The sequence below is a fragment of the Mobula hypostoma genome, chromosome 17 (genome assembly GCF_963921235.1).
Source record: "Mobula hypostoma chromosome 17, sMobHyp1.1, whole genome shotgun sequence".
NCBI classification, from domain to species: Eukaryota; Metazoa; Chordata; class Chondrichthyes; order Myliobatiformes; family Myliobatidae; genus Mobula; species Mobula hypostoma.
In genome coordinates, this window is record NC_086113.1 from 66,104,095 (window position 1) to 66,128,243 (window position 24,149).

The window sequence follows — 24,149 nt, forward strand, 5'->3', positions numbered from 1 at the left end:
GCATGCAGTCAGAATACATTCCACTGTAAGTCCATTGTGATGCAGCCAGTCAGAATACATCCCACTGTTCGTCCATTATGATTTAGCCAGTCAGAATACTGTCCACAGTACGTCCATAGTGATGGAAGCAGTCAGAATATTGACCACAGTACATCCATATTGATGCAGCCTGTCAGAATACTTTCGGCAGTACGTTCATAGTAATGTAGGCAGTCAGAATACTGTCCACAGTATATCCAGAGTGATGCACCCAGTCAGACTACTTTCCACATTACGTCCGTATTGATGCAGCCAGTCAGAATAATGTCCACATTATGTCCATAGTGATGCAGCCGGTCAGAATACTGTCCACAGTACGTTTATACTGATGCAGCCAGTCAGAATACTTTTGGATGTGCGTCCATAGTGATGCAGCCAGCCAGAATACAGTCCACAGTTCGTCCATAGTGATGGAACTAGTCAGAATACTTTGCACACTACGTCCATAGTGATGGAACTAGTCAGAATACTTACCACAGTACATCCATATTGTCGCAGCCAGTCAGCATACTTTCCACAGTTCTTCCATGGTGATGCAGCCAGTCAGAATACTGTCCACAGTACGTCTATAGTGATGCAGCGAGTTACAATACTGTCCACAGTATGTCCATAGTGATGCAGCCAGTCAGAATACTGTCCACAATACTTCCATAGTGATGCAGCCTGTCAGAAGACTTTACACAGTACGTCCACAGTGATTTACCCAGTCAGAATACTGTCCGCAGTATATCCATCGTGATGGAAGCAGTCAGAATACTATCCACGGTACATCCACAGTGATGCAGCCAGTCTGAATACTCTTCACAGTAAATCCATAGTGATGCAGCCAGTCAGAATACTTTCCACAGTACGTCCACAGTGATTGAGCCAGTCAGAATACTGTCCACAGTACATCCACAGTGATTTAGCCAGTCAGACTACTTTCCAAATTACGTTCATATTGATGCAGCCAGTAAGAATACAGTCCACAGTACCTACAGAGTGATGCAGGCAGTGAGAATACAGTCCACAGTACCTACAGAGTGATGCAGGCAGTCAGAATACTTTCCATACTAAGTCCATAGTGATGCAGCCAGTCAGAATACTGTCCACAGTTCATTCATCGTGAAGCAGCCAGTCAGAATACTGTCCACAGGATGTCCATAGTGATGGAAGCAGTCAGAATATTGACCACAGTGCATCCATATTGATGCAGCCTGTCAGAATACTTTTGGCAGTACGTTCATAGTGATGCAGCCAGTCAGAATACTGTCCACAGTACATCCATATTGATACAGCTAGTCAGAATACATTCCACTGTACGTCCACAGTAATTTAGCCAGTCAGACTACTTTCCACAGTACGTCCATAGTGATACAGAAAGTCAGAAAACTGTCCACAGTAGGGCCATTGTGATGCAGCCAGTCAGAATACTTTCCACAGTACGTCCATAGTGATGGAAGCAGTCAGAATATTGACCACAGTGCATCCATATTGATGCAGCCTGTCAGAATACTTTTGGCAGTACGTTCATAGTAATGCAGGCAGTCAGAATACTGTCCACAGTATATCCAGAGTGATGCACCCAGTCAGACTACTTTCCACAATACGTCCATATTGATGCAGCCAGTCAGAATACTGTCCACAGAATATCCATATTGATGCATCCAGTCAGAATAATGTCCACAGTATGTCCATAGTGATACAGAAAGTCAGAAAACTGTCCACAGTACATCCATAGTGATGCAGCCGGTCAGAATACTGTCCACAGTACGTCCACAGTGATGCAGCCAGGCAGAATACTGTCCACAATGCGTCTATAGTGATGCAGCTAGTCAGAATACTTTCGGCTGTGTGTCCATGGTGATGCAGCCAGCCAGAATACTGTCCACAGTACGTCTATAGTGATGCAGCCAGGCAGAATACTGTCCACAGTGATGCAGCCAGGCAGAATACTGTCCACAATACGTCCATAGTGATGCAGCCAGGCAGAATACTGTCCACAGTACGTCCACAGTGATGCAGCCAGGCAGAATACTGTCCACAATACATCTATAGTGATGCAGGCAGTCAGAATACTGTCCACAATACTTCCATAGTGATGCAGCCGGTCAGAAGACTTTACACAGTACGTCCACAGTGATTTACCCAGTCAGAATACTGTCCACAGTACATCCACAGTGATGCAGGCAGTCAGAATATTTTCCACAGTGTATCCTTCGTGATGCAACTTGTCAGAATATTTTCCACAGTACGTCCATCGTGATGCAGTCTGTCAGTATACATTCCACAGTATATTCGTTGTGACGCAGCCAGTCAGAATACTTTCCACAGTTCATCCATAGCGATGGAACCAGTCATAATACTGTCCACAGTATATCCATATTGTTGCAGCCAGTCAGAATACTTTTCACATTACGTCCATATTGATGCAGCCAGTCAGAATACTTGCGGATGTGCGCCCATTGTGATGCAACCAGTCAGAATACCTTCAACAGTGCATCCATAGTGATGGAGCGAGTTACAATACTCTCCACAGTATGTCCATCGTGATGCAGCTAGTCGGAATACTTTCCAAGTACGTCCATAGTGATGGAACCAGTCAGAATACTTTCCACAGTACATCCATATTGTTGCAACGAGTAAGAGTACTTTCCACAGTGTATCCATGGTGATGCAGCCAGTCAGAATACGGTCCGCAGTACGTCCATAGTGATACAGGAAGTAAGAAAACTGTCCACAGTAGGGCCATAGTGATGCAGCCAGTCAGAATACTTTCCACAGTACGTCCATAGTGATGGAAGCAGTCAGAATATTGACCACAATGCATCCATATTGATGCAGCCTGTCAGAATACTTTCCGCAGTACGTTCATGTTGATGCAGCCAGTCAGAATACTGTCCACAGAATATCCATATTGATGCATCCAGTCAGAATAATGTCCACAGTATGTCCATAGTGATACAGAAAGTCAGAAAACTGTCCACAGTACATCCATAGTGATGCAGCCGGTCAGAATACCGTCCACAATACGTCCATAGTGATGCAGTTAGTCAGAATATTTTCCACAGTACATCCTTCATGATGCAGCTTGTCAGAATACTATCCACAGTACATCCATCGTGATGCAGTCTGTCAGTATACATTCCACAGTATATTCGTCGTGATGCAGCCAGTCAGAATACTTTCCACAGTTTATCCATAGTGATGGAACCAGTCATAATACTGTCCACGTATATCCATATTGTTGCAGCCAGTCAGAATATTTTCCGCTGTGCATTCATAGTGATGCAGCCAGTCAGAATACTGTCCCTAGTACATCCATAGTGATGCAGTCTGTCAGAATTCTTTATGCTGTGCTTCCATAGTGATGCAGCCAGTCAGAATATATTCCACAGTACGTCCACGGTGATTCAGCCACTCAGAATACTGTCCACAGTACGTATACAGTGATTTAGCCAGTCAGACTACTTTCCACATTACCTGCATATTGATGCAGCCAGTCAGAATACTTTCCACCGTGCGTCCATAGTGATGCAGCGAGTTACAATACTGTCCACGGTACGTCCATCGCGATGCAGCCAGTCAGAATACTGTCCACAATACTTCCATAGTGATGCAGCCAGTCTGAATACTTTCCACAGTACATCCATATTGATGCAGCCAGTCAGAATACTGTCCCGAGTACATCCATAGTGATGCAGTCTGTCAGAATTCTTTACACTGTGCGTCCATAGTGATGCATGCAGTCAGAATACGTTCCACTGTAAGTCCATAGTGATGCAGCCAGTCAGAATACATCCCACTGTACGTCCATTATGATTTAGCCAGTCAGAATACTGTCCACAGTACGTCCATAGTGATGGAAGCAGTCAGAATATTGACCACAGTACATCCATATTGATGCAGCCTGTCAGAATACTTTCGGCAGTACGTTCATAGTAATGTAGGCAGTCAGAATACTGTCCACAGTTCGTCCATAGTGATGGAACTAGTCAGAATACTTTGCACACTACGTCCATAGTGATGGAACTAGTCAGAATACTTACCACAGTACATCCATATTGTCGCAGCCAGTCAGAATACTTTCCACAGTTCTTCCATAGTGTTGCAGGCTGTCAGAATACTGTCCACAGTACGTCTATAGTGATGCAGCGAGTTACAATACTGTCCACGGTACGTCCATAGCGATGCAGCCAGTCAGAATACTGTCCACAATACTTCCATAGTGATGCAGCCTGTCAGAAGACTTTACACAGTACGTCCACAGTGATTTACCCAGTCAGAATACTGTCCGCAGTATATCCATCGTGATGGAAGCAGTCAGAATACTATCCACGGTACATCCACAGTGATGCAGCCAGTCCGAATACTCTTCACAGTAAATCCATAGTGATGCAGCCAGTCAGAATACTTTCCACAGTACGTCCACAGTGATTGAGCCAGTCAGAATACTGTCCACAGTACATCCACAGTGATTTAGCCAGTCAGACTACTTTCCAAATTACGTCCATATTGATGCAGCCAGTAAGAATACAGTCCACAGTACCTACAGAGTGATGCAGGCAGTCAGAATACTTTCCATACTAAGTCCATAGTGATACAGAAAGTCAGAAAACTGTCCACAGGATGTCCATAGTGATGCAGCCAGTCAGAATTCTTTACGCTGTGCTTCCATAGTGATGCATGCAGTCAGATTACATTCCAGTGTACGTCCATTGTGATGCAGCCAGTCGGAATACTTTCCACAGTACGTCCATAGTGATGCAGCGAGTTACAATACTCTCCACGGTACGTCCATCGTGATGCAGCCAGTCAGAATACTTTCCAAAGTACGTCCACTGTGATGCAGCCAGTCAGAATACTTTGCAAAGTACGTCCACTGTGATGCAGGCAGTCGGAATACTGTCCGCAGTGCGTCCAAAGTGATGCAGCCAGTCAGAATACATTCTGCTGTACGTCCACAGTGATTTAGCCAGTCAGACTACTTTCCACATTACGTCCATATTGATGCAGCCAGTCAGAATACAGTCCACAGTACCTACAGAGTGATGCAGGCAGTCAGAATATTTTCCACAGTATGTCCCTAGTGATTTAGCCAGTCAGAATACTGTCCACACTACGTCCATAGTGATGGAACCAGTCAGAATACTTTCCACTGTCCATCTATATTGTTGCAACGAGTCAGACTACTTTCCACAGTGTATCCATGGTGATGCAGCCAGTCAGAATACGGTCCACAGTACATCCACAGTGATGCAGCCAGTCCGATACTTTTCACAGTACATCCATAGTGACGCAGTCTGTGAGAATACTTTGCACAGTACGTCCATCATGATGCAGCCAGTCAGAAAACTGTCCACAGTACGTCCATCGTGATGCAGCCAGTCAGAATACTTTCCGCAGTACGTCCATAGTGATGGAAGCAGTCACAATATTGACCACAGTACATCCATATTGATGCAGCCTGTCAGAATACTGTCCACAGTGATTTAGCCAGTCAGACGACTTTCCACATTACGTCCATATTGATGCAGCCAGTCAGAATACAGTACACAGTACCTACAGAGTTACGCAGGCAGTCAGAATACTTTCCGTAGTACGTCCATAGTGATACAGAAAGTCAGAAAACTGTCCACAGTATATCCAGAGTGATGCACCCAGTCAGACTACTTTCCACATTATGTCCATATTGATGCAGCGAGTCAGAATACTGTCCACAGAATATCCATATTGATGCAGCCAGTCAGAATAATGTCTACAGTATGTCCATAGTGATACAGAAAGTCAGAAAACTGTCCACAGTACATCCATAGTGATGCAGCCAGTCAGAATACTGTCCACAGTACGTCTATAGTGATGCAGCCAGTCAGAATACTTTCGGCTGTGCGTCCATAGTGATGCAGCCAGCCAGAATACCTTGCACACTACGTCCATAGTGATGGAACTAGTCAGAATACTTACTACAGTACATCCATATTGTCACAGCCAGTCAGAGTACTTTCCACAGTGTATCCTGAGTGATGCAGGCAGTCAGAATACTTTCCACTGTACGTCTACAGTGATGCAGTCAGTTAGAATTCTTTCCACAGTGCGTCCATAGTGATGCAACCAGTCAGAATACTTTCCACAGTACGTCCATAGTGATGCAGGCAGTAAGAAGACTTTACACAGTACGTCCACAGTGATTTACACAGTCAGAATACTGTCCGCAGTATGTCCATAGTGATGGAAGCAGTCAGAATACTGTCCACAGTACATCCACAGTGATGCAGCCAGTCCGAATACTCTTCACAGTACGTCCACAGTGATTTACACAGTCAGAATACTGTCCGCAGTATGTCCATAGTGATGGAAGCAGTCAGAATACTGTCCACACTACGTCCACAGTGATGCAGCCAGTCAGAATACTGTCCAGAGTACATCCATAGTGATGCAGTCTGTGAGAATACTTTCCACAGTACATCCATCGTGATGCAGCCAGTCAGAATACTGTCCAGAGTACATCCATAGTGATGCAGTCTGTGAGAATACTTTCCACAGTACATCCATCGTGATGCAGCCAGTCAGAAAACTTTCCACAGTACGTCCACAGTGATGCAGCCAGTCAGAATACTGTCCACTGTACTTCCATAGTGATGCAGCCAGTCAGAATACTGTCCACTGTACGTCCACAGTGATTTAACCAGTCGGACTACTTTCCACATTACGTCCATATTGATGCAGCCAGTCAGAATATATTCCACAGTACGTCCACAGTGATTTAGCCAGACAGACTACTGTCCACAGTACGTCCACAGTGATTTAGCCAGTCAGAATACTTTCCACAGTACATCCATATTGATGCAGCCTGTCAGAATACTTTCCGCAGTATGTCCATTGTGATGCAGGCAGTCAGAATAGTTTCCACAGTATGTCCACAGTGATGCAGGCAGTCTGAATACTGTCCACAGTACGTCCATAGTGATGCAGCCTGTCAGAATACTTTCGACAGTACGCCATATTGATGTAGCCAGACAGAATACTGTGCACAGTACGTCCATAGTGATGCAGGCAGTAAGAAGACTTTACACAGTACGTCCACAGTGATTTACACAGTCAGAATACTGTCCGCAGTATGTCCATAGTGATGGAAGCAGTCAGAATACTTTCCACAGTACATCCACAGTGATGCAGCCAGTCCGAATACTTTTCACAGTACATCCATAGTGATGCAGGCAGTCAAGAATATTTTCCACAGTACATCCTTCGTGATGCAGCTTGTCAGAATACTTCCACACTACGTCCACAGTGATGCAGCCAGTCAGAATACTGTCCAGAGTACATCCATAGTGATGCAGTCTGTGAGAATACTTTCCACAGTACATCCATCGTGATGCAGCCAGTCAGAAAACTTTCCACAGTACGTCCACAGTGATGCAGCCAGTCAGAATACTGTCCACAGTACTTCCATAGTGATGCAGCCAGTCAGAATACTGTCCACTGTACGTCCACAGTGATTTAGCCAGTCGGACTACTTTCCACATTACGTCCATATTGATGCAGCCAGTCAGAATACATTCCACAGTACGTCCACAGTGATTTAGCCAGTCAGAATACTTTCCACAGTACATCCATATTGATGCAGCCTGTCAGAATACTTTCCGCAGTATGTCCATTGTGATGCAGGCAGTCAGAATAGTTTCCACAGTACGTCCATAGTGATGCAGCCTGTCAGAATACTTTCGACAGTACGCCATATTGATGTAGCCAGACAGAATACTGTGCACAGTACGTCCATAGTGATGCAGGCAGTAAGAAGACTTTACACAGTACGTCCACAGTGATTTACACAGTCAGAATACTGTCCGCAGTATGTCCATAGTGATGGAAGCAGTCAGAATACTTTCCACAGTACATCCACAGTGATGCAGCCAGTCCGAATACTTTTCACAGTACATCCATAGTGATGCAGGCAGTCAAGAATATTTTCCACAGTACATCCTTCGTGATGCAGCTTGTCAGAATACTTCCACACTACGTCCACAGTGATGCAGCCAGTCAGAATACTGTCCAGAGTACATCCATAGTGATGCAGTCTGTGAGAATACTTTCCACAGTACATCCATCGTGATGCAGCCAGTCAGAAAACTTTCCACAGTACGTCCACAGTGATGCAGCCAGTCAGAATACTGTCCACAGTACTTCCATAGTGATGCAGCCAGTCAGAATACTGTCCACTGTACGTCCACAGTGATTTAGCCAGTCGGACTACTTTCCACATTACGTCCATATTGATGCAGCCAGACAGAATACATTCCACAGTACGTCCACAGTGATTTAGCCAGTCAGAATACTTTCCACAGTACATCCATATTGATGCAGCCTGTCAGAATACTTTCCGCAGTATGTCCATTGTGATGCAGGCAGTCAGAATAGTTTCCACAGTACGTCCATAGTGATGCAGCCTGTCAGAATACTTTCGACAGTACGCCATATTGATGTAGCCAGACAGAATACTGTGCACAGTACGTCCATAGTGATGCAGCCTGTCAGAATACTTTCGACAGTACGCCATATTGATGTAGCCAGACAGAATACTGTGCACAGTACGTCCATAGTGATGCAGGCAGTAAGAAGACTTTACACAGTACGTCCACAGTGATTTACACAGTCAGAATACTGTCCGCAGTATGTCCATAGTGATGGAAGCAGTCAGAATACTTTCCACAGTACATCCACAGTGATGCAGCCAGTCCGAATACTTTTCACAGTACATCCATAGTGATGCAGGCAGTCAAGAATATTTTCCACAGTACATCCTTCGTGATGCAGCTTGTCAGAATACTTCCACACTACGTCCACAGTGATGCAGCCAGTCAGAATACTGTCCACAGTACATCCATAGTGATGCAGTCTGTGAGAATACTTTCCACAGTACATCCATCGTGATGCAGCCAGTCAGAAAACTTTCCACAGTACGTCCACAGTGATGCAGCCAGTCAGAATACTGTCCACAGTACTTCCATAGTGATGCAGCCAGTCAGAATACTGTCCACTGTACGTCCACAGTGATTTAGCCAGTCGGACTACTTTCCACATTACGTCCATATTGATGCAGCCAGTCAGAATACATTCCACAGTACGTCCACAGTGATTTAGCCAGTCAGAATACTTTCCACAGTACATCCATATTGATGCAGCCTGTCAGAATACTTTCCGCAGTATGTCCATTGTGATGCAGGCAGTCAGAATAGTTTCCACAGTACGTCCATAGTGATGCAGCCTGTCAGAATACTTTCGACAGTACGCCATATTGATGTAGCCAGACAGAATACTGTGCACAGTACGTCCATAGTGATGCAGGCAGTAAGAAGACTTTACACAGTACGTCCACAGTGATTTACACAGTCAGAATACTGTCCGCAGTATGTCCATAGTGATGGAAGCAGTCAGAATACTTTCCACAGTACATCCACAGTGATGCAGCCAGTCCGAATACTTTTCACAGTACATCCATAGTGATGCAGGCAGTCAAGAATATTTTCCACAGTACATCCTTCGTGATGCAGCTTGTCAGAATACTTCCACACTACGTCCACAGTGATGCAGCCAGTCAGAATACTGTCCAGAGTACATCCATAGTGATGCAGTCTGTGAGAATACTTTCCACAGTACATCCATCGTGATGCAGCCAGTCAGAAAACTTTCCACAGTACGTCCACAGTGATGCAGCCAGTCAGAATACTGTCCACAGTACTTCCATAGTGATGCAGCCAGTCAGAATACTGTCCACTGTACGTCCACAGTGATTTAGCCAGTCGGACTACTTTCCACATTACGTCCATATTGATGCAGCCAGTCAGAATACATTCCACAGTACGTCCACAGTGATTTAGCCAGTCAGAATACTTTCCACAGTACATCCATATTGATGCAGCCTGTCAGAATACTTTCCGCAGTATGTCCATTGTGATGCAGGCAGTCAGAATAGTTTCCACAGTACGTCCATAGTGATGCAGCCTGTCAGAATACTTTCGACAGTACGCCATATTGATGTAGCCAGACAGAATACTGTGCACAGTACGTCCATAGTGATGCAGGCAGTAAGAAGACTTTACACAGTACGTCCACAGTGATTTACACAGTCAGAATACTGTCCGCAGTATGTCCATAGTGATGGAAGCAGTCAGAATACTTTCCACAGTACATCCACAGTGATGCAGCCAGTCCGAATACTTTTCACAGTACATCCATAGTGATGCAGGCAGTCAAGAATATTTTCCACAGTACATCCTTCGTGATGCAGCTTGTCAGAATACTTCCACACTACGTCCACAGTGATGCAGCCAGTCAGAATACTGTCCAGAGTACATCCATAGTGATGCAGTCTGTGAGAATACTTTCCACAGTACATCCATCGTGATGCAGCCAGTCAGAAAACTTTCCACAGTACGTCCACAGTGATGCAGCCAGTCAGAATACTGTCCACAGTACTTCCATAGTGATGCAGCCAGTCAGAATACTGTCCACTGTACGTCCACAGTGATTTAGCCAGTCGGACTACTTTCCACATTACGTCCATATTGATGCAGCCAGTCAGAATACATTCCACAGTACGTCCACAGTGATTTAGCCAGTCAGAATACTTTCCACAGTACATCCATATTGATGCAGCCTGTCAGAATACTTTCCGCAGTATGTCCATTGTGATGCAGGCAGTCAGAATAGTTTCCACAGTACGTCCATAGTGATGCAGCCTGTCAGAATACTTTCGACAGTACGCCATATTGATGTAGCCAGACAGAATACTGTGCACAGTACGTCCATAGTGATGCAGCCAGTCAGAATACTTTCCACATTACATGCATAGAAATTTTCTAGAGTCTTTGGTTACATACGAAATCTTCTCAAATTCCATTGAAATATAGCTGCCTGTGTGCATTCTTGATAATTGCATCAGTATGTTGAGGGCAGGATAGATGCTCTGAGATGTTGATGTCTCGGAATTTGTTGCTGTTCACTCCTTCCACTGCTGACCCTTCAATGAGGACTGTTGTGTATTCTCCAAACTTCCCCTTTCTGAAGTCCTCAATCAATTCCTTGATCTTAATGACATTGAGTGGCAGATTATTGAAGTGGCCTCACTCAACCAGCCAATTTATCTCACTACTTGCTGTATGTTAAGGACGCTTCAGAAAAACTGCATCATTTTTATTTGATTTTCACTTGAGTTGCTATTTTCCCCATTAAGCTTTTGGAAACTCACTTGTTTCTCACTTTTTTAAAATGAATTTTAAAATAAATAATGTAAGAGCATAACATAAGAATTAGGAGCAGGATATTTATCTCATGAACTATTCCACCACCTTGATGATACTGTATATGGTGAAGTGTACATAAGCTATTCAGTTTTGAAGGACAGGTGTGATGGGGCAACATTGGAGAACTACTCCTGAACTTTTGTTTTTAATAGCTGTTGATGTGGTTTTGTTTTATTTCAGATTTTTAGGGAAACCAAAGAGAAAGAGATTCAAGACCTCTTACGAGCGAAACGTGAGTTGGAAACCAAATTCCAGCGGCTACAGGCTCAGGGTATTCAGGTGTTTGATCCAGTAGACTCCGATTCAGATGACAACCATACTGATATCACAGGTAAAACCTGTCATACATTTTTAATCCCTATTGGTCTACTCTCCTTTAACTACTACTTAATTAATGTGTTTTTAGGTTTAATGGTTGTTAGGAAATCTTTGTTGCACCTCTGCAAAATTGAATTCCTGGGAAACTGAGTGGAATTGGTTCTATCTTCAGTGCCTGGGTCCAAATTTATTACGTAGCACTTCAGATGAGGGTGACCTCTGGCTGTAAAATAATTCTACATGTAATCTGTCTTAGCAGCTACAGTCTTCTCAATGAGAGTGAGTCTTCCTTTTCTATTTTGATAAACAATGCAAGAAATAATAATAGCAGACTATTAATCCCTTCTTGCCTTCTGTCTTTGCTAACATTTCATATCATTGCTTCCTTCCTTTAATAACTCGAAATCCCTGAAAGTACTGATCCCCACAGACTTCATGAGCAGACAATTCCAAAGATGTGTGACGACTTTGTGAAGAATTTTTTTCTCATCACAGCCATGAATGACTAAACTCTTATAATGGGATTGTGACCCCATGTTCTAGACCCCCTAAACAAGAAAAGCATCATCACTTCATCAATCCACAGAAGCTCTAAGAACCTCAGGAAGATCCCTTCTTATTCTTCTCGATTCTGCTTAATTTGCCTTCACAGGACTAAGTTCCCCATCTGAGGAATCAATCTGGTGACTCTGTTCATTGGGAGTATATCTTTTCTTAGATGGGGAATTTAGACTTGCATGTATTATGCCAAGTCTAGTCTCATGAAGCCCTGTACAATAGCTGTAAGGTATCTTTACTTGCATAATTTAATCTTCTTGTAATAAAGCTTTTCTAAGAGCTGCTGAACCTCTATAAGTTTCCAGTGGTTCAACTATTTTCATATGATTGTCATTCTTTTCAATCTCCCACTACTTAGAACCATAGAACCATAGAAACTACAGCACAGAAACAGGCCCTTTGGCCCTTCTTGGCTGTGCCGAACCATTTTCTGCCTAGTCCCACTGACCTGCACACGGACCATATCCCTCCATACACCTCCCATCCATGTATCTGTCCAATTTATTCTTAAATATTAAAAAAGAACCTGCATTTACCACCTCCTCTGGCAGTTCATTCCATACTCCCACCACTCTCTGTGTGAAGAAGCCCCCCATAATGTTCCCTTTAAACCTTTCCCCCCTCACCCTTAACCCATGTCCTCTGGTTTTTTTCTCCCCTTGCCTCAGTGGAAAAAGTCTGCTTGCATTCACTCTATCTATACCCATCATAATTTTATATACCTCTATCAAATCTCCCCTCATTCTTCTATACTCCAGGGAATAAAGTCCTAACCTATTCAACCTTTCTCTGTAACTGAATTTCTCAAGTCCCGGCAACATCCTTGTAAACCTTCTCTGCACTCTTTCAACCTTATTTATATCCTTCCTGTAATTTGGTGACCAAAACAGAACACAATACTCCAGATTCGGCCTCACCAATGCCTTATACAACCTCATCATAACATTCCAGCTCTTATACTCAATACTTCGATTAATAAAGGCCAATGTACCAAAAGCTCTCTTTACGACCCTATCTACCTGTGACGACACTTTTAGGGAATTTTGTAAATGTATTCCCAGATCCCTCTGTTCCACTGCACTCCTCAGTGCCTTACCGTTAACCCTTTATGTTCTACATTGGTTTGTCCTTCCAACGTGCAATACCTCACACTTGTCAGTATTAAACTACATCTGCCATTTTTCAGCCCATTTTTCCAGCTGGTCCAAGTCCCTCTGCAGGCTCTGAAAACCTTCCTCACTGTCTACTACACCTCCAATCTTTGTATCATCAGCAAACTTGCTGATCCAATTTACCAGATTATCATCCAGATCATTGATATAGATGACAAATAACAATGGACCCAGCACTGATCCCTGTGGCACACCACTAGTCACAGGCCTCCACTCAGAGAAGCAATTCTCTACCACCACTCTCTGACTTCTTCCATCGAGCCAATGTCTAATCCAATTTACCACCTCTCCATGTATACCTAGCGACTGAATTTTCCTAACTAACCTCCCATGCGGGACCTTGTCAAAGGCCTTACTGAAGTCCATGTAGACAATATCCACTGCCTTCCCTTTATCCACTTTCCTGGTAACCTCCTCGAAAAACTCCAACAGATTGGTCAGACATGACCTACCACGCACAAAGCCATGTTGCCTTTCCCTAATAAGCCCCTGTCTATCCAAATGCTTGTAGATTCTGTCTCTTAGTACTCCCTCCAATAACTTACCTACTACTGACGTTAAACTCACCGGCCTATAATTTCCCGGATTACTTTTCGATCCTTTTTTTAAACAACGGAACAACATGAGCCACTCTCCAATCCTCCGGCACTTCACCCGTAGACAGTGACATTTTAAATATTTCTGCCAGGGCCCTGCAATTTCAACACTAGTCTCCTTCAAGGTCCAAGGGAACACTCTGTCAGGTCCCGTGGATTTATCCACTTTAATTTTCCTCAAGACAGCAAGCACCTCCTCCTTTTCAATCTGTACAGTTTCCATTGTCTCACTACTTGATTCCCTCATTCCATAGATTTCATGCCAGCTTCCTTAGTAAATACAGACGCAAAAAACCTATTTAACATCTCCTCCATTTCCTTTGGTTCCGCACAAAGCCGACCACTCCGATCTTCAAGAGGACCAATTTTATCCCTTACAATCCTTTTGCTCTTAATATACTTGAAAAAGCTCTTTGGATTATCCTTCACTTTGACTGCCAAGGCAACCTCATGTCTTCTTTTAGCTCTCCTGATTTCTTTCTTAAGTATTTTCTTGCACTTCTTATACTCCTCAAGCACCTGATTTACCCCCTGTTTCCTATACATTTCATACAACTCCCTCTTCTTCTTTATCAGAGTTGCAATATCCCTTGAGAACCAAGGTTCCTTATTCCTATTCAATTTACCTTTAATCCTGACAGGAACATACAAACTCTGCACTCTCAAAATTTCCCCTTTGAAGGCTTCCCACCTACCAATCACATCTTTGCCAGAGAACAACCTGTCCCAATCCACGCTTTTTAGATCTTTTCTCATTTCTTCAAATTTGGCCTTCTTCCAGTTCAGAACCTCAATCCTAGGACCAGATCTATCCTTGTCCATGATCAAATTGAAACTAATGGTGTTATGATCACTGGAATCAAAGTGCTCCCTTACACAGACTTCTGTCACTTGCCCTAATTCGTTTCCTAACAGGAGATCCAATATTGCATCCCCTCTGGTTGCTCCCTCTATATATTGATTTAGAAAACTTCCCTGAACACATTTTACAAACTCTAAACCATCTAGACCCCTAACAGTATGGGAGTCCCAATCAATGTACGGAAAATTAAAATCCCCTACCACCACAACTTTATGTTTCCTGCAGTTGCCTGCTATCTCTCTGCAGATTTGCTCTTCCAAGTCTCATTGACTATTGGGTGGTCTGTAATACAATCCCACTAATGTGGCCATACCTTTCCTGTTTCTCAGCTCCACCCATAAGGACTCAGTAGACAAGCCCTCTAATCTGTCCTGCCTGAGCACTGCTGTAATATTTTCCCTAACAAGCAATGCTACTCCCCCACCTTTCATTCCTCTGCCTCGATCACATCTGAAACATCGGAACCCTAGAATATTAAGCTGCCAGTCCTGCCCCTCCTGTAGCCAAGTTTCACTAATTGCTACAACATCATAATTCCATGTGTCAATCCACGCCCTCAACTCATCCGCCTTCCCCGCAATACTCCTAGCATTGAAATATATACACCTCAGAAGACTTTTACCACCACTCACAACCTTTCTATCAGCGGATTTGCTTAAACTTTCAACATCATTTATTTTCACCCCAGCCACGCTGTCAGCTCTGGCACTCTGGTTCCCATCCCCCTGCAAATCTATTTTAAAGCCTCCCCAAAAGCACTAACAAAACCTCCCTGAAAGGATATTGGTCCCCCTGTGGTTCAAGTGTAACCCGTCTCTCTTGTACAGGTCCCACCTGCCCCAGAAGAGGTCCCAATGATCCTGAAATCTGAAACCCTGCCCCCTACACCAGTTCCTCAGCCACTTGTTCCTCCTCCAGAGCATCCTATTCCTACCCTCACTGGCACGTAGCACAGGTAGCAATCCTGAGATTGCAACCCTCGAGGTCCTGCTTTTCAACTTCCTACCAAGCTCTCTATACTCACTGTCCAGGACCTCCTCACTCTTCCTTGCTATGTCATTGGTACCGATGTGCACCACGACATCTGGCTGATCACCCTCCCACTTCAGAATGTCATGCAATCGATCAGAGACATCCTTGACCCTGGCACCCGGGAGGCAACAAACCATCCTGGATTCTCTGTCACGACCACAGAACCTCCTATCTGCACATCTAACTATTGAGTCCCCTATCACTACCGCTCTCCTCTTTCTCCCCCCTCCCTTCTGCACTGCAGAGCCAGTCTCAGTGCCAGAGATCCGGCTACTGCAGCTTGTCCCAGGTAAGTCATCCCCCCCAACAGTATCCAATGCGGTATACTTGTTGCTGAGGGGTATGGCCACAGGGGAACCCTGCTCTGCCTGCCCTTTCCCCTTCCCTCACCTGACGGTGACCCAATTTCCTGTCCTCTGCTCCTTTGGCGTAACTACCTCCCTGTAGCTACGATCTATAATCTCCTCATTTTCCTGAATGATCTGCAGGTCATCCAGCTCCTGCTCCAGTTCCCTAACGCAGTTTGTTAGGAGCTGCAGCTGGATGCATTTCTTGCAGGAGTCATTGTCAGGGACACCAGAGGGCTCCCTGACTTCCCACATCCTGCAAGAGGAGCATTCCAACATCCTGCCTGGCATTCTCTCTACTCTAAACAATCTGAACAAAAAACTTACCAGAACCTACCCTGGCCTCTGCCTGCTCTCGCCGAAGCCTGTTTGAGCCAAAGCCGCCCCATTCTGACTAATCCACTCCGACGATGGCCGCTGTATATGGTGGTCTGCTTTTTAAACCTTGGCGTGCTACGTCACGCGCCTGCGCAGTGCAGACCCTTCTCCCCGAGCAGTTTTTAAAAAAAAACGACTTTTCCGACCCAAATTCTTCCGCTCACTTCTTCAGCTACTTGCTTCCACTTAAAAGAATTTTTGCTTTTTCACATTAATTGCCATTTTTTTATTTCTCCACATAAAGTCTTCCGTATTAGTAAGGGGCCAAAGTTGGGACCGAGGCATGTTTACCATTGTGTTACATCACCTTTCCTTTTAATAACACTTTTTAATCGTTTTGGAACTGAGGATACTCATTGTAGTAGATTTGCAATTGGAAATTTTGTCCATTCTTGCTTGATATAAGACTTCAGCTGCTCAACAGTCCGTGGTCTCCGTTGTCTGATTCTCCTCTTCATGATGCGCCATACATTTTCAATAGGAGATAGATCTGGACTGGCAGCAGGCCAGTCAAGCACAGGCACTCTTGTGTCTACAAAGCCATGCTGTTGTAGCCTGTGCAGAATGTGGTCTGGCATTGTCCTGCTGAAATAAGCATGGACGTTCTGGGAAGAGATGTCGCCTTGATGGCAACATATGTCTCTCTAAAATCCTAGTAGACGCCTCAGAGTCAATGGTACCTTCACATACATGCAACTCACCCATGCCGTGGGCACTGATGCACCCCCATACCATCACAGATGCTGGCTTTTGCACCTTTTGCTGATAACAATCTGGATGGTCGTTTTCATCTTTGGTACGGAGAACCCGATGCCCATTTTTTCTGAAAACTAGCTGAAATGTGGACTCATCTGACCACAGCACACTGTTCCACAGTCTTTCAGTCCATCTGAGATGAGCTCGGGCCCAGAGAACTCGCCGGCGTTTCTGCATAGAGTTGATGTATGGCTTCCTCCTTGCGTAATACAGTTTCAAGTTGCACTTCTGGATGCAGCGACGGACTGTGTTGAGTGACAATGGTTTTCCGAAGTACTCCCGAGCCCAGGTGGCTATAATTGGCACAGTAGCATGACTTTTCTGTGCACTTTTCAATCTTATTTTAACTCTGTCCCAACTTTTGTTGAGTGTGTGGCAGCCATCAAATTCTAAATTTGTGTTTATTTACAAAATACAATTAAGTTGGTCAGTAAAACTATTGAAAATCTTTTCTTTGTACTTTTGTCAGTTAAATAAAGGTTCACGTGAATTAACATATCACAGATTTTTTTTTATTGCATTTTGGAAAATATCCCAACTTTTCTGGAAATGGGGTTTGTGTATATATGTGTGTGTATATATATATATATATATATATATATATATATATAATGTGTGTGTGTGTGTGTGTCCCGCTTTTCGAACGTTCGCTTTATGAAACCTCACTGTTACGAAAGACCTACATTAGTACCCTGTTTTCGCTAACAGAAGGTGTTTTCACTCTTATGAAAAAAGCAGCGCGTGATAAAAGGCAGCGCACGCCCTGAGCAGCCACTCTCCCCCGGATTCGGAATGGCATTCTCGCTGGCATTGCTTAAATGTGTGCCTGTGAGCAGCGGTTTTCAAGATGAGTTCTAAGGTATCGGAAAAGCCTAAAAGAGCTCATAAGGGTGTTACACTTAGCGTAAAATTAGACATAATTAAGCGTTTTGATCATGGTGAACGAAGTAAGGACAAAGTGAGTTTGGCTTGTGGAAGCTGACGAAGATGATGTTGAAGAGGTTTTGGCATTCCATGACCAAGAACTGATAGATGAAGAGCTGATGCAATTAGAAGAGGAAAGGATAACAATCAAAACCGAATGAGTAATGATAAAGTACGACTTTAATTTTGAAAGAGTACGTTGGTTTAGGGGATATTTGCAGGATGGTTTGAGTCCTTGCAAAGAACTGTATGATCTAAAAATGAGTGAGGTTCAGCTGTCAAGCAAGCCTTCCACGTCAGCCACAGCAGACGACGATCCTTGACCTTCGACATTGAGACGGGCAGTCATAGGAGAAGATGAGCTGCCTGCCCTAATGGAAACAGACGACGATGAGATGACACCCCAGTGTCCCACCATCCCAACCCCCAGGCCCTGGACAGATACCGATTCGTAGAGAATGCAGCAGTAGCCGGGAGACACACAGCACAACTTTAAGAAAAAAGCCGAAATAAACATGCTAATTAATTACGTGCTGGGCGGCACCTAATTAATTAGCTTGTTTATTTCGACTTTTTTCTTAAAGATGCGCTGGGTGCCTCCCGGCTACCGCTGTACCCCTGCATGCTTTGCAGATCAGTATCGCTTTGCAGACCGGAGGGTGGGGGCCACTGCACCACCCAAACTCTGACGACTCAACCTAACACACCATCATCAGTGTGCTCCGTGCTTTCCCAATTCCAGTAAGTAATACTACACTGTACATACATTATTTCCACTTTACATCGGCTGTGTATTTTTACGTGTTATTTGGTATGATTTGGCAGCTTCATAGCTTAAAGGTTACTGGAGAGCGCTTGCGCCGTGTTTTTGCCAACGGCGCTTGCGTGAGATTTTTGCTACGGAGAACAGTTCAGGCAATGATTGTGGTAAAGTATTTCTACTTTTATATAAGCTGTGTATTTATCAAATCATTCCTGCTTTTACTATATGTTACTGTTATTTTACGTTCTATGTGTTACTTGGCATGATTTGGTAGGTTATTTTTGGGCCTGCAAATGCTCACAGAATTTTCCCATATAAATAAATGGTAATTGCTTCTTCGCTTTACGACATTCTGGCTTACGAACCGTTTCATAGGAACGCTCTACCTTCGGATGGTGAGAGAAACCTATATATAATTTTTCTCTCTCTCCTTTTTCTCCCTCTGTCCCTCTCACTATACTCCTTGCCCGTCCTCTGGGCTTCACCCCTCCCCCTTTCTTTCTCCCTAGGCCTCCCATCCATGATCCTCTCATGTCCCTTTTGCCGATCACCTGTCCAGCTCTTGGCTCCATCCCTCCCCCTCCTGTCTTCTCCTATCATTTCGGATCTCCCCCTCCCCCTCCCCCTCCCACTTTCAAATCTCTTACTAGCTCTTCTTTCAGTTAGTCCTGACGATGGGTCACGGCCCGAAACATCGACTGTGCCTCTTCCTAGAGATGCTGCCTGGCCTGCTGCGTTCACCAGCAACTTTGATGTGTGTTGCCCTTATGTTTTGTTCATTACTTACTGATTGTTAGCTCCACCAGAGCTGCATCTATTACTTTGATCTCTAAGATAAGATCCTTTCACTTGATTAAGCTTATTCCATCATCATCAAGGCTCTCCTTTTGCATTTTGCTTACCTCCTTGATTCTGTACTCTGATATATTTTCCGGATTTTTCTCTCTCTCTCACTCTCTTTCTGTAGGTTGTCCTTTCTTGTGCCCTCGCAATCCTAAACAGTGACCTTGCATGCTAACGTAATGTTCCAACAACTCGGACTCTTGCATTTCGAGAACACATATCATTCTGCTAAACTCCAGCAAAGATAGGTCTATTGTATTTGGCCTGTACTTGTAAAGGAATGTTTTCATTCCAGAAATCAATTTAGTGAAGTATCTTGAAGCATTGTCCCTCTGCCTGCAAGGTAAGTTTCAAAGCAGAGGTCATGATGCTTGACGCTGACTGCTCTGGTTTTATTTGTCTTTCAGTTACAGGCACTCAATGTGAGTACTGGAGTGGTGGTGCCCTGGGAAGTGAGCCTTCAATGGGCAGCATGATACAGCTTCAGCAGACATTCCGAGGACCCGAGTTTGCACAAAGTTCAATTGACGTAGAGGGGCCTTTTGCTAATGTTAATCGAGGTAAGCCATCAGTTATTAAGGTCATGTGTTTTGTTTCTTTATGTATAAGTATACTGAGTAATATTTTGTGATGGTACTTTGAAACAGCAGATACTAGTTGGATTTGTCATTTAAAACTTTTACCTATCACGTTGCTGAAATTGTAAGTAGGTAATGCTGCAGCAGGGAAAAGCAGGTGTCTGTGACCTTGGTGAACAGGGCATTCAATCATTTATGTCCATGATCATTCAGATGAAGAAATGTGTATTTTTATTTCATTCATAAGTAAAGCAACTGTAATTTACAACGTTTTCGGTGGTATTGTCAGCTTCGTGACACATCATGGACATCTTTAAATACCTGGGTATGGCCACCAGTTGGCCTCTGAAGTTGCTGAAGCATATGGGAAAAAAAAACAGAGTCTTGCTATCTTTTGTTATTTTGTCAGTAATTTTGCCTGGTTGCTCTATCAGATTAAGGTAGAGGTGATCTTCATTCCACAGTGAAATTCTAGGTCAAGTGAATAAAGTGGAGCAACACAAACGAAAGTGCTGGAGGAACTCTACAGGTCAGACAGCATCTTTGGCGAGTCAGTGGTGGAGAAAGGGCTCCCCTGTTACGATTGGCTGTATGCATGTGTATAGTTGAATGACAATTAAACTTGTATCTGGTGCTGCTGATGTGATCTCCTCTCCATTGATGAGTCCTGATGCAGGTTGGGGGACCACTTTGTCAAGCATCTTCGCTCTTTCTGCCGCAACAGATGGGATCTTCTGGTAGCCACCCATTTCAATTGACTTTCCATTCCCATACCAACATGTCTGTACTGCGACAATGAGGCCAAACTGAGGTTGGAGGAGCAACACCTCATGCTGTATCTGGGTAGACTTCATCCTGGTGGCATGAGCATCAATTTCTCTCGCTTCCACTAAGCACTCCCCACTGTTTTCCACCCCCCCCGCCCTACAACCCTTTTCCCCATTTGCCATTGTAGTTATCCTTTCATCCTTCCCCTCACCCTCACCCCTTGGCCATTTCTTCTGTCTGGTTATTTATTTTATTTTAACGATACAGCCATGAAGCAGGCCCTTCAATGCACACCGCCCCAACGATCCCATAACCCCGATTTAACCCTAACCTAATCACAGGACAATTTACAATGACCAGTTAACTTACCCGATATGTTTTTGGACTGTGGGAGGAAACTGGAGCTCCTCGGGAAAACCCACGCGTTCCTCAGGGAAGACGTGCAGAGAAGAGACTCCTTCCAGAACGGTGCTGTAATTGAACTCTGAATTCTGGAACACTCCCAGTTGTAGTAGTATTGCGCTAACTGTTATGCTACTGTGGTGCTCACCTCCTTCCCTTTATTCCATGGTTCACTATCCTCCCCTATTAGATTCCTCTTTCTTTTAGCTCTTTTAGCTCTTCTTTTAGCTTTTAGCTCTTCTGCCTATTACCTTCCAGGTTCTCACATCAACCATCCCTTTCACTTACCCACCCATCTTCCCCCTCACCTGGCCTCATCTAACCACATACCAGCTGTACTCCTCCCCTCCCCTCCCATCCCCTCCTCCACCACCTTATTCTGGCTTCTGCTGCCTTCCTATCCAGTCACCATAATGTCGACATCGCACCGAAATGTCGACTGTTTATTTCCCTCCATAGATGCTGCCTGACCTGACTTCCTCCAGCATTGTGTGTATGTTGCACAAGATTTCCAGCATCTGCAGCATTTCTTGTCTGTGATGTGTAATGTTGTGTGTGAATAATTTGTTTCATTGGGTTGGCGCTATCCAGATGATTGGGATGCTGCTGTTGCAAGTTTGCTACAAGTCACACCATTTCTTCCTCGCACCCTGTGGAGCAATACAGTGCGTTGTTATCTTATGAATACTACAGAGACACAGTTGGAAGTCGACATTTTTCTCCATGTAAGTTGGTATTTACTTGTGATTAGTTATTGTTGATGGCTGTGTGGGTGGGAGGGAGGAGGGAGAGTGGAGAGTGTGGTTGCTGGCCAGTGATGCATAAGGTGATACTGGACACTATTGTTTCTGACTTCATCTGGTGACTGGATAGATAAGATGACGTTAGTGTTAACGTGAATTTCAGGGAAATAAAAATATGCATATAGAGCAGCTTAGGTCAATTTGCTTAAACATCAGTTTGGGAAAGTGCAGAGTATGGACTATAGATGGAGAGAAGACAGGATTCACCCACATTGGAACAATTACAACATGTTATCACTTGACTGAGTCTATACATTGGTGTTTGAAGGTAAAGTAGCAGCTGTGTGACAAGTAACGTGATAATCAGCTGATAATCTCTTTAAAGGTATTTGTTGAGGGACAAATATTGGCAAGGATACAAAGATACCTTCCCTGTTCTTCAATATAATACCTTGAGTTCCTTTGTGTCTCACTATAGAGCAGATGGAACTTTGGTTAAACAGCTTATCCAAATAGCACAACTGTCAGCTTAGTAGTCTCTTGCATATCAGTTGAGACTTTTGTGTTCGAGTTTCGGAAGTGAAGTGCATTCTACAGTGCCTTGAAAAGGTATTCAGCCCCCTCGACTATTTTCACATCTTACTGTCTCATTCTTTAAATTTAAAATATATTGAAGTAGGATTTTTTGAGCTAATCTACAAAACAATGTGCATCATGTCAAATCAAAAGAAAAATTCTAAAACATGTCAACAATTCACTTTATAAAAAGACAAAATCATGACCGAAAAGTGTTCATCCTCTTTGTAAATACTGTGTTAACTTTTCCTAAGTGCAATATCATCAGAACCATCATCATCATCAGCCATATGATGTGGGCGATCTTGACCATGATCGTTCTTGGCAAATTTTTCTACAGAAGTAGCTTGTGGGCAGTGTCTTTACAAGATAGGTGACCTCAGCCATGATCAATACTCTTCAGATATTGTCCGCCTGGCGTCAGTGGTCGTATTACCAGGACTTGTGATATGCACCAGCTGCTCATATAACCATCCACCATCTGCTCCCATGGCTTCATGTGACCCTGATTGTGCCGGGGGGGGGGGGGGGCGCTAAGCAGGTGGTCTGACCTAGGCAGCGTGGCTACGGTTTCATATTATTTTTTCAATTTTTCATGATAGACTGCACTGAGCTTTGATACCTTTGAGATGGTCTTGTACCCTTTCCCAGACTTGTGCAGTTAAATTGATCAAAATCCCTGGATGTAATATTCATTTATGCGAACAGAAGGTTGGGAGGGGTGAATACTTTTTACAAGGCACTGTATTTAATTTGCAATGGCCTTCAGTTATTAAGTTTTTTTATGTTACAGGCTTTTGCGGTCACAGAACACTTCAGCAGATAGCTTGTTTAGTGTCCCCAGAGGTCAAGCAGCAATGATCACAGTATTATTTCCGGACTGGATTCTGCCTCATTCATTGATGAAGTTTACATTCCCTCAAATGAATGCTACAAATGTACTGTTACCCAAAGTTATGATTTCTACTATAATGTTTTCTATTGCTTATAGGAATACTTACCAAAGCTGCAAACTATTTGTGAGAGTCTTGGGCACTTTTTTCTCATAGTGCATTTCCCAGTGAAGAACTCAGATGAATGTATAATTGAGAGGAGGTGGGAAATTGAGAAAAGTTCCTTGTTTCTTTTCTTCCTGGCTGCTGCTTTGCCCAGGTAAGGGCATTTCTATAACTGAAATAATTAAAAATTGTTTGCTCAGCTTATTCATATCAA

General features: G+C 43.9%; 1 protein-coding gene across 5 annotated transcripts in view; it reads left to right on the forward strand.

Annotated features, from left to right (window-relative positions):
• The window catches only part of nphp3 (nephronophthisis 3), a 184,930-nt gene that overhangs the window by 57,879 nt on the left and 102,902 nt on the right, over positions 1–24,149 (forward strand). For all 5 annotated transcript variants that reach the window (XM_063070063.1, XM_063070064.1, XM_063070065.1 and 2 more), the window contains 4 exons: positions 11,502–11,652; positions 20,278–20,430; positions 22,210–22,343; positions 23,929–24,089. In XM_063070063.1, the coding sequence (XP_062926133.1) occupies positions 11,502–11,652; positions 20,278–20,430; positions 22,210–22,343; positions 23,929–24,089 (599 nt within the window). The remainder of the gene's footprint in view (positions 1–11,501; positions 11,653–20,277; positions 20,431–22,209; positions 22,344–23,928; positions 24,090–24,149) is intronic.